The sequence below is a fragment of the Chelonia mydas genome, chromosome 18 (genome assembly GCF_015237465.2).
Source record: "Chelonia mydas isolate rCheMyd1 chromosome 18, rCheMyd1.pri.v2, whole genome shotgun sequence".
NCBI lineage: Eukaryota > Metazoa > Chordata > Testudines > Cheloniidae > Chelonia > Chelonia mydas.
Window position 1 is genome coordinate 6,870,951 of NC_051258.2, and position 14,709 is coordinate 6,885,659.

The following is a 14,709-nucleotide window of genomic DNA, read 5'->3' on the forward strand; positions in this document are numbered from 1 at the left end:
ATTCTTAATCGTCTGAATGCCCCGTCTCTGCACCTCCGCTGCCTTCAGTCCGCTTTCTGAGAGCTGCTGTGCTTTTCCCAATCTCTTGCCGCCTGCTCCAGATGCGATGAATGAGCCAGGCTGCTCTTGATGCTTTGCCCATTGTTTGGTAACGTTAATTTCTTCACCACCTGTTCTGGGCCAACCCTTGTCATTCCTTCCGGGTTTCTCATTTCCTCCCCTTGGAAAATGTATTTCTTTCTCGCTGGCATCCTTGCTCCCCGCCCTCCTCCTGGCAAACACGGCACCTTCAGCTTTCTGCAGCGACAATTCCTTTTGCAATTAAACTGCTTTCGCTGACTCACTTGTGGGTCCTGCCTCTGCCTCCAGCCACTCCTTGCTCCTTCAGAGTTTGAAAACTTCTTTCTTTCCACTCAGGGGGAAATTGACTTCTGTGCAGTGGGCCAGCCCAATATCAGTGAGTGCATCTTAGGTCCTGCTTATGGTTGTATTCACCTTCAGTTTGTGCATGAATCTGGCTGGGCAGTTGCATACTATACCTCTTATCCAGCATTTATTTATATTAACATGCAGTGATTTCCCTATGTAATCTCCAGAGGAGGCTGGGATTCTCTGTCTTCCTTCTGCATCTTCCTTTCATTCTCTCCTTCTCCGGAGATGGACTTTGTTGTATTCATTTCCATGGAATAAAGGGGTCCAAGGAGTCTAAGGGCTTGGCTACACTTGCAAGTTAGAGCACATTAAAGCAGAAACTGTCCAACATTAAACAAGTTTTAAACAAGTTTCAGAGTTCGGTGTACAGAGACCTTAGCCTGTTTGGTACCATGACAAACACCTCATTAAACATCTTTTTAACCTGTTGTCGCAGATACGGAAAAGAAAGAAAAACAGTTAAAGCATTGGAAATGTAAAGTAATAAGTAAAGCTTTTCTTTTAGCTGTATTCCATGTTCCCTTTCCTGGGCTGTAGGGAGTTTCTCGAAGAAATAACTCCTTGTTTGGCAGCTTTTTAGATGGTATGAAATATGGGAATAACTCTCCCTCTGGGGAGAGGAGACGTTAGTTGAGATGGGCTGGAGCTGTGTTTGTTTTGTCTTCTTAGGAAACAGGATCAGTCTTTAACAACAAGAGCCAAACGCACACGAGGGGCAAGAAAAGAGCAGTGGAGATAGAAAATGCAGCTTCTGTCTCTGGGGTGGACTCTCACTTCTAACCTCACCGCTGGAAAAACGCAGGCCCAGCACATGGTCTTATCCCTCCCTCTGAGAGCTGGTGAACTTGTACCAGCATCAGGTCGCTGAGCCATTGGTTTCCACTGCCTTTCTGGCCACAATGTTGAAAATATACAGTTTTGGTCTGCTAAGCCAGAGGGCAAAAGGAGAGAGATGAGATAAGGTGGGGAAGGAAAAAGACACAGAAATGGAGGGAGTGGGTGTGACAAAGTCTCACGTCCCAGGGGGTGTTTGGGATTCACCCAGAGCCAGTCGAGATTGGGGGGTGTCACTTGGGTCCCTCTCTTGGCCTGGTTAGTCAGGACATCTCTTTGAATCAGCGTGATGAAGGCCCAGCAATGTCCCGGTGGGTCCCAGGAGATGGGGGTGTTAATTCTCCCCCAAAGTCTTTTCTTTTTAAGAACCCCAAAAGAGAGTGGTGTGTGGAATAACCCATCCCCTCATTTTGCCCACAATTAAGCCTAATTTCCAACAAACCAATTTGGGTTCACTGATTTTTGGTCCCACACTTCTCTTGTTTACCAGGCATGATCTGAACACAGCCCTTGAGTTACATCACGAGGCCTCTCTGTGTGGACCCATCCAGCCTGTCTGTCTCTCTTTTGCACCTTTTCCCACCAGGGTTCATTGTTAGAGGTTATTGGGACCCTTCAGAAACTTTTATCCTCTCTCCTGCAGTTGGGCTCACAAGCGAGGTACATTTGTAGGCCCAATTACTGCAACAGCTTGAACTTCCAATCCCCGATCTGAGTGCTGGGAGAGTTTGGGTCCAGGAGGTTTGCAGCTTTGAACCCATCTCTGATGTTTACAGTCTCTTGGCTTGGTTCTGTCAACGTTGGCTACCTTCTCTAGGCTACCCGGTGCTTTGAATCTCCCTGACAGCTGTGGGGACTGATTTAGCAGAAGCAATGCACATTTGGCAAGGGCTTTCCTCAAAGGGTCCTGCGGCTAGCTCCGCAGAGGCTGTCAGTCAGTTTGCACCAGTTGAGGATCTGGCCCCATATTTATAACTGTAATGCTGTGCAGGTTAATACACGCAGAAAAGAGTAACAGAAACTCTCCTGGCCTGAGTGTCACTTCACCCCACGCCACTCCTATGACCCTGGCCTTCCCAAAGGTATCCTCTCCCCTCTATCTAAGAAGCAGTCATTATACGTACAACCTATAAGAAGGAAGCTTAACCCCTTGGTCACCAGGGACCAGGTAATGCCCCTCCCCCATGAGGTACCATTTCTTTAATACTCATGTATTGTATACTTCTCTGTCCATCCTCCATCAGCGGTGCATATTGCTGGATGGAACATACAACACTTTCTTCTGGAAGGTGATGTCTCCTACCAACCAATCCAAGAGGCAAACTGATATTTAAGGTCACTGCTTCCTGTCCTGTCTAAATTCCTGCCAGCTGAATCCCACCCCCACCCCGAAATGTAAACACTTTTCTTTCTATCTTAGGTTATAGCCCCCTTGCTGTAGCACTCATCCTTTTTAATGCGTTTATCCTCACAACTCCTCTGTCATCTCCACTTACCGATAGTGAGCTGAGGCCCAGAGAGACTGGGTGACTTGCCCAAGGTCATACAGTAAGTCTGTAGCAAGGAAGCTCTTTGGCATTCTAGGCTAGAGCTGGAACCACTGCACCACCCTTCCTCTTCCACTCTTGTGACCTTTCAGCTGGTCTCTCCTATTTCTCTGGTTTTTCTGACAGGAAGTGGCCAACCCTGAGCCTCGGGTTTCAGGCAAGGACATGCCATTGGTTAAACAATGACGCTTAGCACCTACCCACCTCTTTACATGTTTACTGGTCAGGCAGCAAGGCCAAAATGTGGCCTTTGATTTGGGGCATCTCATTGTTTGGAAGCCCAACTTAACATGCCAGGAGTCCTATTCTCAAAGGTGCTGGACTCCCACCACCCATGGGAACTGCAGGTGCTCAGCGGGTGCGTCAGGCTCAAGGTGTCTCAAACTCAGCAGCCGAAAAATGAGGCATCCAAAACCAGTGACCATTTTTCGCCTCACTCTAAGATAGGGAAATATTATTATCCCCAATTTGCTGATGAGGAAAGCCAGGAAGAGAGGTGGGAGTGACTAGCCTAAAACTTCACCCACTCTGTGCTCATTCCTCTAGACAGCTCTGTAAAAGCATGTAATGGCTAGTAGCATATACCTTCTCGATGCCCCTGATCTCTTTGCTTTTGGACCCTTAACTGTGCGTTAAGATGTTTGAATTGATTTATCCAAGGTGATCCCTAGATATCTTTTTCAGAGACATTGGCTTTATCTTCCTGTGCCTGAATTTTGCAATCCAAAGATGCGAATGATAATAATTGTTCATTGGTGTTCTTAGTAGCACTTAAGAGTACCGGGGCCCCATTGTGCTGGAAACTATAGAAACACAAGTGAAGAGACGGTCCTTGCCCTGGAGAGTCATAATCCTTACCCACCTCACAGGGGAGAGGTTGTGAGACTTAATTAATGTCTATCAAATGCTAGGAGATGCCACAGAAGTGCTAAGGATTATTAATAGTAATGGTGCTGATGATGTACCAAGGAAGTCCAGGAAATGGATTTGTCGATCCACGTGCAGCAAGCCAGGATTGTCTAGCCAGGTCAAGGAAATTGGCTTGAATGGTGTGTTACTCTATACCAGTGGTTCTCAAACTTTTATACTGGTGACGCCTTTCACATAGCAAGCCTCTGAGTGCGACCCCCCTTATAAATTAAAAACACTTTTTAATATATTTAAAACCATTATAAATGCTGGATGCAAAGCGGGGTTTGGGATGGAGGCTGACAGCTCGCGACCCCCCATGTAATAACCTTGCGACCCCCTGAGGGGTCCTGACCCCCAGTTTGAGAACCCCTGCTATATACCACATGTGTCTGGTATTCCTGTCCTAGAATCATAGGTTTATGAACAGGGGACAGATCTCCTGACTCCCAGCCCAGTACCCTATCCACCAGACCAGAGGTTCTCAAACTGGGGGGCAGATCCCTTTTGGGTGGGGGCGGGGGGCGGACAGAATAACAGAATATATTCTAGTGGGGCGTGAAGAGCTGTAAGGAAAAAAAAACCGTAGTGAGCACATTTTACCCCCGGCAATGAATAACTAGCAAAACGGATTCCTCCATATTTGGTCCTCAGATGGCGCTGTGCATTTTGACGGATTTCTGTGAAGCTTGCGTAGCATTATACAAAGTCGTTGCCCTCTCTACGCTAAGCCATTTGCTACAACGCGGTGTGCACGCTTCTCTGTCAGCACGGACCACAATGGCAGTTTTGCGTTTGCTCTTATTACAGTGGTTTGTTTGGTAAAAAAAAACACCCCAACAATTGAAGTGAAAAACAAAGAAGCTGAAACTGATTCAAGTGAACCAGCGCCGCTGCACAGATCGGTAAATGTACTTGTGTGGCAGGGACAGGGAGGGAGGGGGGATGTAAACTACTCCAGATACAAAGAAGGGGGGCACGATCAGATACATTTGAGAACCACTGCACTAGACCGTATTGCCTCTCTACGGGCACTGATTGCTGCTGGGAAGTCCTGTCCTGGGCAGATACCCGATTGTCCTGTTATTAACATTGTCAATATTTGTATCCCTTGTTTACTGAGTCATATACATCAGCGATTCTCAACCAGTGGTCCGGGGGGCCACGAGCAGGTTTCAGGGGGTTCACAAGAATAAACCAGGAGCAGGGCCAGCATTAGACTCACTGGGGCCCAGGGCAGAAAGCCAAATCCCGAGCCCCACTGCTTGGGACTGAAGCTGAATCCTGAGCCTTTCCTCCCTGGGCGGAAGCCAAAGCCTGGGCAATTCAGCTTCACAGGGCCCCCTGTGCCATGAGGCCCTGGGCAATTGCTCTGCTTGTTACCCCTTCACCCCATCCCTGGCTTTTAATCTACTGAAAAACAGGTGTTGTGGCATGCGGGGGGGGGGGCATGGAAGTTTTATAGCACATTAGGGGGGCTTCAGAAGGACAAAGGTTGAGAACCCCTGATATAAATGATCTCCTGGGAGGGAAAGAGTTAACTTGCACTGAGTCATGCAAGGGATCTAGTTGGAGAGATCTAGTAGATTTATCTAGTAGATTTCTCCTCTATGGTAATTGTGTTAGATCTTCTGCAAGCCTCTCTCTGCATACAGGGGCACACACACACACACACACACACGCACACACAGTTGTCATGGCTACCAAACCAGCCCCTGCTGCTCCAGCTCCAGCCATGTTCTATCAGGCTGGTGTCATTGGCTCAAGCGGGTGAGCAGCGTGCAAACAGTTTGTGCAGCCGTGCACGGCAGCATTGCAAAACCCTCGGGCACTTGGGCATTCTTCCCAGCGGCTCTGCGACCTGCCTTCCAGACAGCTCGGGATGCCTCAGCACCAGTAAAAGTTGGAGGCCAGCGGGAAGTTGGGGTTACAGCAGGACCTTCCGTTGCTTAGGTGGAGCCCTGCCTCAACACACGGTGCGGAGACCTGTGGCTGAACAGACCTGGTGAGGCTGCAGAAAACTTGTTTTGAACTAGCAGGGGAGCTGTAGGGACACATTGGACTAGATGGACAGTAGCACCTATAATGATTAATGGGAAAACAAACCCTGTGTGAGCTGCCAGCGCCTGGTGTATCCTCAGTTCCACGGTTCCCCAGGTACAGTCAGTGTGAGCTGCCGGCGCCCTGTGTATCCTCAGTTCCCCGGTTCCCCGGGTACAGTCAGTGTGATCTGCCGGCGCCCTGTGTATCCTCAGTTCCCCGGTTCCCCGGGTACAGTCAGTGTGATCTGCCGGCGCCCTGTGTATCCTCAGGTCCACGGTTCCCCGGGTACAGTCAGTGTGATCTGCCAGCGCCCTGTGTATCCTCAGTTCCCCGGTTCCCCAGGTACAGTCAGTGTGATCTGCCGGCGCCCTGTGTATCCTCAGTTCCCCGGTTCCCCAGGTACAGTCAGTGTGATCTGCCGGCGCCCTGTGTATCCTCGGTTCCCCGGTTCCCCGGGTACAGTCAGTGTGATCTGCCGGCGCCCTGTGTATCCTCAGTTCCCCGGTTCCCCGGGTACAGTCAGTGTGATCTGCCGGCGCCCTGTGTATCCTCAGTTCCCCGGTTCCCCGGGTACAGTCAGTGTGATCTGCCGGCGCCCTGTGTATCCTCGGTTCCATGGTTCCCCAGGTACAGTCAGTGTGATCTGCCGGCGCCCTGTGTATCCTCAGTTCCCCGGTTCCCCGGGTACAGTCAGTGTGATCTGCCGGCGCCCTGTGTATCCTCAGTTCCCCGGGTACAGTCAGTGTGATCTGCCGGCGCCCTGTGTATCCTCAGTTCCCCGGTTCCCCGGGTACAGTCAGTGTGATCTGCCGGCGCCCTGTGTATCCTCAGTTCCCCGGTTCCCTGGGTACAGTCGGTGTGATCTGCCAGCGTCCTGTGTATCCTCAGTTCCCCGGTTCCCCGGGTACAGTCAGTGTGATCTGCCGGCGCCCTGTGTATCCTCAGTTCCCCGGTTCCCCGGGTACAGTCAGTGTGATCTGCCGGCGCCCTGTGTATCCTCAGTTCCCCGGTTCCCCAGGTACAGTCAGTGTGATCTGCCGGCACCCTGTGTATCCTCAGTTCCCCGGGTACAGTCAGTGTGATCTGCCGGCGCCCTGTGTATCCTCAGGTCCACGGTTCCCCAGGTACAGTCAGTGTGATCTGCCAGCGCCCTGTGTATCCTCGGTTCCCCGGTTCCCTGGGTACAGTCGGTGTGATCTGCCAGCGTCCTGTGTATCCTCAGTTCCCCGGTTCCCCGGGTACAGTCAGTGTGATCTGCCGGCGCCCTGTGTATCCTCAGTTCCCCGGTTCCCCGGGTACAGTCAGTGTGATCTGCCGGCGCCCTGTGTATCCTCAGTTCCCCGGTTCCCCGGGTACAGTCAGTGTGATCTGCCGGCGCCCTGTGTATCCTCAGTTCCCCGGTTCCCCGGGTACAGTCAGTGTGATCTGCCGGCGCCCTGTGTATCCTCAGTTCCCCGGTTCCCCAGGTACAGTCAGTGTGATCTGCCGGCACCCTGTGTATCCTCAGTTCCCCGGTTCCCCGGGTACAGTCAGTGTGATCTGCCGGCGCCCTGTGTATCCTCAGTTCCCCGGTTCCCCAGGTACAGTCAGTGTGATCTGCCAGCGCCCTGTGTATCCTCGGTTCCCCGGTTCCCTGGGTACAGTCGGTGTGATCTGCCAGCGTCCTGTGTATCCTCAGTTCCCCGGTTCCCCGGGTACAGTCGGTGTGATCTGCCGGCGCCCTGTGTATCCTCAGTTCCCCGGTTCCCCGGGTACAGTCAGTGTGATCTGCCGGCGCCCTGTGTATCCTCAGTTCCCCGGTTCCCCGGGTACAGTCAGTGTGATCTGCCGGCGCCCTGTGTATCCTCAGTTCCCCGGTTCCCCGGGTACAGTCAGTGTGATCTGCCGGCGCCCTGTGTATCCTCGGTTCCCCGGTTCCCTGGGTACAGTCGGTGTGATCTGCCAGCGTCCTGTGTATCCTCAGTTCCCCGGTTCCCCGGGTACAGTCAGTGTGATCTGCCGGCGCCCTGTGTATCCTCAGTTCCCCGGTTCCCCGGGTACAGTCAGTGTGATCTGCCGGCGCCCTGTGTATCCTCAGTTCCCCGGTTCCCCGGGTACAGTCAGTGTGATCTGCCGGCGCCCTGTGTATCCTCAGTTCCCCGGTTCCCCAGGTACAGTCAGTGTGATCTGCCGGCGCCCTGTGTATCCTCAGTTCCCCGGTTCCCCGGGTACAGTCAGTGTGATCTGCCGGCGCCCTGTGTATCCTCAGTTCCCCGGTTCCCCGGGTACAGTCAGTGTGATCTGCCGGCGCCCTGTGTATCCTCAGTTCCCCGGTTCCCCGGGTACAGTCAGTGTGATCTGCCGGCGCCCTGTGTATCCTCAGTTCCCCGGTTCCCCGGGTACAGTCAGTGTGATCTGCCGGCACCCTGTGTATCCTCAGTTCCCCGGTTCCCCGGGTACAGTCAGTGTGATCTGCCGGCGCCCTGTGTATCCTCAGTTCCCCGGTTCCCCAGGTACAGTCAGTGTGATCTGCCAGCGCCCTGTGTATCCTCGGTTCCCCGGTTCCCCGGGTACAGTCAGTGTGATCTGCCGGCGCCCTGTGTATCCTCAGTTCCCCGGTTCCCCGGGTACAGTCAGTGTGATCTGCCGGCGCCCTGTGTATCCTCAGTTCCCCGGTTCCCCGGGTACAGTCAGTGTGATCTGCCGGCGCCCTGTGTATCCTCAGTTCCCCGGTTCCCCAGGTACAGTCAGTGTGATCTGCCGGCACCCTGTGTATCCTCAGTTCCCCGGTTCCCCGGGTACAGTCAGTGTGATCTGCCGGCGCCCTGTGTATCCTCAGTTCCCCGGTTCCCCGGGTACAGTCGGTGTGATCTGCCAGCGTCCTGTGTATCCTCAGTTCCCCGGTTCCCCAGGTACAGTCAGTGTGATCTGCCGGCGCCCTGTGTATCCTCGGTTCCATGGTTCCCCAGGTACAGTCACTGTGATCTGCCGGCGCCCTGTGTATCCTCAGTTCCCCGGTTCCCCGGGTACAGTCGGTGTGATCTGCCGGCGCCCTGTGTATCCTCAGTTCCCCGGTTCCCCAGGTACAGTCAGTGTGATCTGCCGGCGCTCTGTGTATCCTCAGTTCCACTGTTTCCGGGGTACATTTGCTTGCTTTAATCTTTCAAACAGCAATGAGGAGAGAAAAGAATTTAAAAAACAGGAAAATGTGACTGTAAAACTGAACACTGGCTGTGGGTGGGGGGTCTGTGAAGCAGGATGTGTTACCCGAAACTCCTGTCAGACTTTTCTTGACACTGACTATATTTCAAGTTGTCAGTGTCCACTTAAGACTAGTACTTTAAAACGTTAAATTAACGAAGGGCCTGATTTAGAGTCTACTGAAGTCAATGGAATGGCTTCCATGGGCGATGGTGGGTGAATACAGGTCCCTGGGAGAGAGCTTGGTGTGTGTTGCTGTGAGCGCCATCGCTGCTCAGCTCGGCTTCCCTTTCCTCGCTGCCCTCCTCTCCTGAGATAACCCTGTTCCATGAGGGAGAGCGTAGGGTAGTGGTCAGAGCTAGCGGCTGGGACTCTGGGGACTGGGGTTTAAATTCTGTTCCCTATCACAGCCAGCTGTTTGATTTCAATCAGGGCTTAATTTGTAATGAAAGGAGGGCCGGAGCTCAAGCAATTTTTTTTTTACTTTCATAACTGATGCAGCAAGCCCAGAGGTGCCGGGGCCCAGAGGTGCCGGGGCCCAGAGGTGCCGGGGCCCTGAACTGCCAGGCCCTGAGGTGCCGGGGCCCAGAGGTGCCTGGGCTCAGCCTGGCAAGCCCTGGCACAAATTAAGCCCTGGTTTTAAGCTCTGGGACCATGCTTCCTCTCCTCTGCAAAGCTGCCCCCAGCGATGCCCAGGCCTGCTGAGGGACAGGTGCCATGTCACAGAGGGCACGAAGTGTCGCTCCGGTGCTAGGGTCTCCAGCGCGGGTTTGACACCTTTCGCCAACACTGAATAGAAACCAAAAGATTATAATTTCCTTGAAGAGAGAAAAAATGTGCATGAATCTGGTCCCATGAGGGTTAAGATCAGTGGGGTTTGAGGGCTCAGCACCACGGAGGATAAGCATCCCTGACCGTTCAGTCATTCCCTGCCCCGCAGCCCTCCCGCTGTCCCAGTGGTGGTCCCTTTCATGGTGGTGAACTCCTTCCTCTCCCTGCCCTTCCTGTCCACACGTCCTCCGACAGCTCTGCAGCCGTGTCATTCCCTGCTTGCAATCCTCTTCCTGGCGCTTGGAGCCTGCAGCCTTTCTTCCTAGGCTCCCGAGTCCTGGCCTGTGCCATCCTAGCCCTGAGCATCTCCCCCAGCCCTGCCAGTACACCTTCCCCATAGCTTTCTAACCAAGCTGCTGCTGGAGGGTGGGGTGGCCTCCCTGGCTGAGCAGTGCCAGGCCCGACCCCCAGCGCGTTCTTGGCACCACACACAGATCTGCGCTCTTCAAAGGAGACTTTCTGGCCGGGACAGATCTGAGTTAAAAGGGAACTTGGGTGGACAGCGCTCCCCAAGAGGAAATGAGCCAGTTGACTCTTGCCTGGCTAATCCCAGGCAGGGCTGCGCTCCTTCCGTGTCTGTTGTAAAGGACACACCTGATGCAGCTGGCTGGTGCCCTTTCGACTCTGCCAGCCTCCGGATGCCAGTGGGTTAGACAGGTGTTCCCTCCTCCGGTGGGAAATGAGACTTGCTAATAGATAATTCCTCCCCCAGCTTAGTTCAGAAGTGGATCCAAGCTGCTTGCATTGGCCTCTCTCCCTCGTCTGTTTGCCTGTGGAAGCCTGGGGAAGTCTCACCCTCGATCTGCGGTGGGCCCCATCTCTGTCAGGGTACGTCAACACTGCAATTGCAAACCCGTGGATGGCTCATGCCAGCTGACTCAGGCTCGGGGGTGGGGCTCTGGCGAAGGGGCTGTTGAATTGCAGGGTAGACGTTCGGGCTCGGGCTGGACCCTGCGAGCTGGGAGGGTCGCAGGGCTGGGGCTGCAGCCCCAGTGCACGCCGCAAGTAAACAACCCCACAGCCCGTGCCCCACAAGCCCGGCAGCTGGCACTGGCCAGCTGCAAGTTTTTAATTGCAATGTAGACGTACCCTAAGAGGCCAAGCCAGCCCCCCTGCATCCAAGCTCCCTCCAAATTTGGGGGACGTTTGGATCCCCCCCAAACTTAGTGGCTTGGGGCCTGCTCTGCTTTCGCACCTCTGGCTTGTTCGCTGCCCGGCTCTACCCCTCGCCTGCCCTTTGGAACTGAGGTCCTGGGGATTGGCCAGAGTCCACCCACTGTGCAAACAGGCGCGGCTGCGGTTTGAGCCGGTCGCACTCAGCCCTGCGGCAGACGGGGGTTAGCTGCACCTGGGCAAACGGCAGCTGCTAGCGTTGGGGAATGAAACCCCCAGGGCAAAAGACACCCGAGACAGAAATACGGCTGTGCGTTTTGCTCTCGTTTGGGGGGGTGTCAGCTTGAGGTGTCTGATAGCCTGCAGGTTAGGGAGCATGTTTCCCGTGGCAGCCAGGAACTGCTGAATGGCTGCACCCATGACAAGTCCAGACAGAACCGGAAAAAAAGCCAGTGAGTTATAGCTGGGCATTTCTCCCTAACAGGGAAGGAAAATGTTTCCCTGTTGGGCGTTGTGCCAGTGCCTGTCTTTGCATTTAATCAGCTCTAAGTGCGGGCACGGGACGCTTCTCTGTCTGGGCTCTCCTTCCCCCCTGGATACCAGCGACATTGTTGCCAGCAGGTTTTGCTACATCCCGGAGCGGCGCTGCTGGTGTTCTAACCCTTCTTGCTGCTTTGGGCTCCTACTCCGCTTCCCCCCAGGAAATAATGCCTCTCTGTAACCGCAAAGTGCCTGCAAGGCAGCATTGTCCAGTGGGTAAAGGAGGGAATTGGGGGGGCCCTGGGTTCTGTTCCAGGTTCTGCCACCACTAAGTCAGGGCAACCTGGGTCCTACCTTATACCTGGCCCTACCATTTACTAGTTGTGTGACCTGGAGCAAGTCACTCCTGGCTCGAATTGTTCAGCGCCTCTGAAAATTAGGAAGCTTATCTCCAGGGGCCTGTTTCCCCTTCTATCAGAGGGTGTAACCCCTACCCACAGGGTGTGGTAAGCCATAATTAAGTAGGAGCAGACTCCCGTGAGCTATAAGGTGCTAGAGAAGGGCAGGGAGTTCTAATGCTTTATTCCCCACTCCCAGGAATAGACGGACACGTTGGGGTTTCTCTTCTGACTTGATTTCCTCTCTTTGTGTCCCCAGGAAGGTGCAGGGCGAGACGTCAGGATTCCTAGAGAAATGGCTTCTTCCAACCCGCCCCCAAACCCTGCAGTAGGTAATGTAAACCCAGCTCTTTTCCTTCAAGAATTTGTATGAATCATTAGAAAAAGAAACAGATCTAGCCCGGTCCCCTCGCGCTGTGAGCTCACGGGGCCAGGGCTGGCTTTGTGCTATGTGTGTGTGCAGCGCCTGGCACAAGGGGCCCCGATCCCTGATCGGAACCTCTAGGGGTCTCTGCAATCCCAGTCATACGGGCCTCTGCAATCCCAGTCATAAATAATAGCCACAGACGGGCATGCGGAGCGGCTCGTGACGGGCAGCCTCGGTTTCCCTTCGGCATCGAGGCTTTTGTAATGCACAGCAGCCCCTCGGGATGCGGGGCTTTCGGCGCCCTCCGAGACCTACCAGGCAACCCATCGCCCGGCGATGGAATGTCATTCACTCCTAACAGAACTCGGAGGCTCAGGCAGGTCACGGCCCCATGCAATTGTAATCCCGAACTGACCCACATCGGAGGTCTGCGATCCTGTCCCTTCCACTGCACCCTTGTACGTGACACTCTTTCCCAAGGGCAGGCCAAGGCGATGTAGGGCTGTGGTGCCCGGTTTAACGCGTGTGGTGGGGGGCGGCAGAGGAGTCACGGGGTCTGAACCTGTCCTGCCCTGCAGCTCGCATGTAAACCCTGGCCACATTGGAACCTGCAGCTTGCTCACGCTCGTTTTCCACCCGCGTGGCACAGGGTAAATGGCGAGACACGGTGCCAGGCAGGCACTTGACGGTCAGGGGGATCTTGCTAGGTATTAGAAGAGCCAGGAAGCCCTGTGAGATTGAATCTACAGGAGGAACTGTAGAGTCACCCTGAGCGCGTCTCTGCACCCTCCCCGCAATTCCCCCCGCCCGTGCCCAGAAGGACAGACGCTGCAGTGCCTAGAGCCGGGGGACATGACCCCCCCAAGTCCTAGTGCCTCACCTGAGGAGAGCCATGCCAGTGTAGCTTTGCGGCGTGGTCACTGAGCTGGGCCAGCCCACGCGTCCATCCCCCGGGTTAACACTGTACCGAAGACGTCCCCGCAGAGATCACTGTACAAACTCCAGTCCTCTGAGCGTTAGGGGGCCACATTTTGAGAGGAGCTCAGCTCCCGCGTAGACACCAGAATGAGTGGCTGGATTGCTCAACACGCAGGGTTTGTTTTACAGATGGGAAACCGAGGCACAGAGAGGCTAAATGACTTGCTATGGTCATGTAGGGAGCTTGTGGCAGAGCGGGGAGTTAAACCCAGGTCTTTCAAGTCTCACGCTAGTGGCCTAACCACTGGATCATCTTCTAGTGGCTGGAGCTCACCCCGAACCCCAGTTTTGAAGCCTGCTCCTTATGGTCACTCCCCCAGCTTTGGATCTGTAGCCACTCAGACCCATTTCCTGTCTGCTGTGGTACAGTCCGGTCTATGCTGTACACACCCTGCCTACAAACCAGAGCTGGCCGGCCGAGAGGAACCAAGCCTGGGCCAGTCCCAGAGGCTGCAGTCAGTCCATGCAGCAGCCCGTCCTTCCCCCACAGAGCTCTGAGACACAAGGAGACGGCAAAGGGTGGCGCTGGAGAAGGAAGAAGCAATGGGATAAATACGATTTCTATTCCAGCAGCGCATAAAGGCCTCAGCTGAGATCAGGACCCCATTTCGCTGGGCACTGCCCGCACCCAGAGTGAGAGACAGCCTCTGCCCTGAACAGCTTATTGTATATGTGGACAAGGCAGAAAACAGTCCGACTAAGGAAGGATGTTGTTGTAATTATTATTATTTATTATTTGTATGACCATAGTGCCGAGGAGCCCCAGTCTCAGACCAGGCCCCTATTGTGCTACAAACACGGAATAAAAAGACAGACCCTGTCCCAAACAGCCGACAAGCGAAGTATCCGACAAGAGACAGCAGGTGGATACAGACAGATAAGCTCAAGGGCAAAGTGAGATTTTATCTCCATTTGACAGCTGGGAACCGAGGCCCAGTGTGAGTAAGTGACTTGCCCAAGGTCACATGGAGAGTCTGTGGCAGAGCTGTCAGTTAAGCCCCGAGTCCCGAGCTACAGCCTTAACCATTAAGCCATCTTTCCTTGCACAGAAAACTGCACCACCTACTGAAGCCTTGAGCTGAGGGGAACTCACTGGCCATATGTAACCGAGCTGGGCCGGCTCTCCAGCTGTCCTGCTCTGAGCTGAAGCGCTGCCTCAGAATTTACCAAGCACACAGTTTCTCAGAGGCAACCTGTATAAAGCTCTAGGCAGAGGGTGGATGGCAGAGTGGCCAGGCCACTGGGCTGGGACTCAATAGAGCTGTGTTCAAGTCCTGCTCTGCCACAGACTCCATGTATGACCCTGGGCAAGTCACTTAACCTTGCTGGGCCTCCGTTCCCACCTGTACAATGGAGATCCTAATCCTTCCTTTCTCTTGGCTGTGGCTGTTTAGAGTGGCTCTGTGGGGGGCAGAGGCTGTTTCTCGTGTGTGTGTACAGCAACATGGGGCTGAGGCCTCTAGCTGTTACTATAATGCTAACAATGAAAATTAATAGTTTGTTTAAGCCACGCAGAGTGCAAGACGGGTAAAGAGGCAGTATAAACAGAGAAGAGTGAAGGAGATTTAAAAACATCTAAGTGTCGATCACTAGAGGG

At 54.0% G+C, this 14,709-nt stretch overlaps 1 protein-coding gene across 6 annotated transcripts in view; it reads left to right on the top strand.

Moving 5' to 3' along the window:
* ARHGEF10L (Rho guanine nucleotide exchange factor 10 like) overlaps window positions 1-14,709 on the top strand; it is a 186,700-nt gene that overhangs the window by 53,217 nt on the left and 118,774 nt on the right. For all 6 annotated transcript variants that reach the window (XM_043531746.1, XM_043531742.1, XM_037881154.2 and 3 more), the window contains one exon: window positions 12,027-12,099. In XM_043531746.1, coding sequence (XP_043387681.1) covers window positions 12,063-12,099 — 37 coding nt within the window. In that variant the 5' untranslated portion in view covers window positions 12,027-12,062. The remainder of the gene's footprint in view (window positions 1-12,026; window positions 12,100-14,709) is intronic.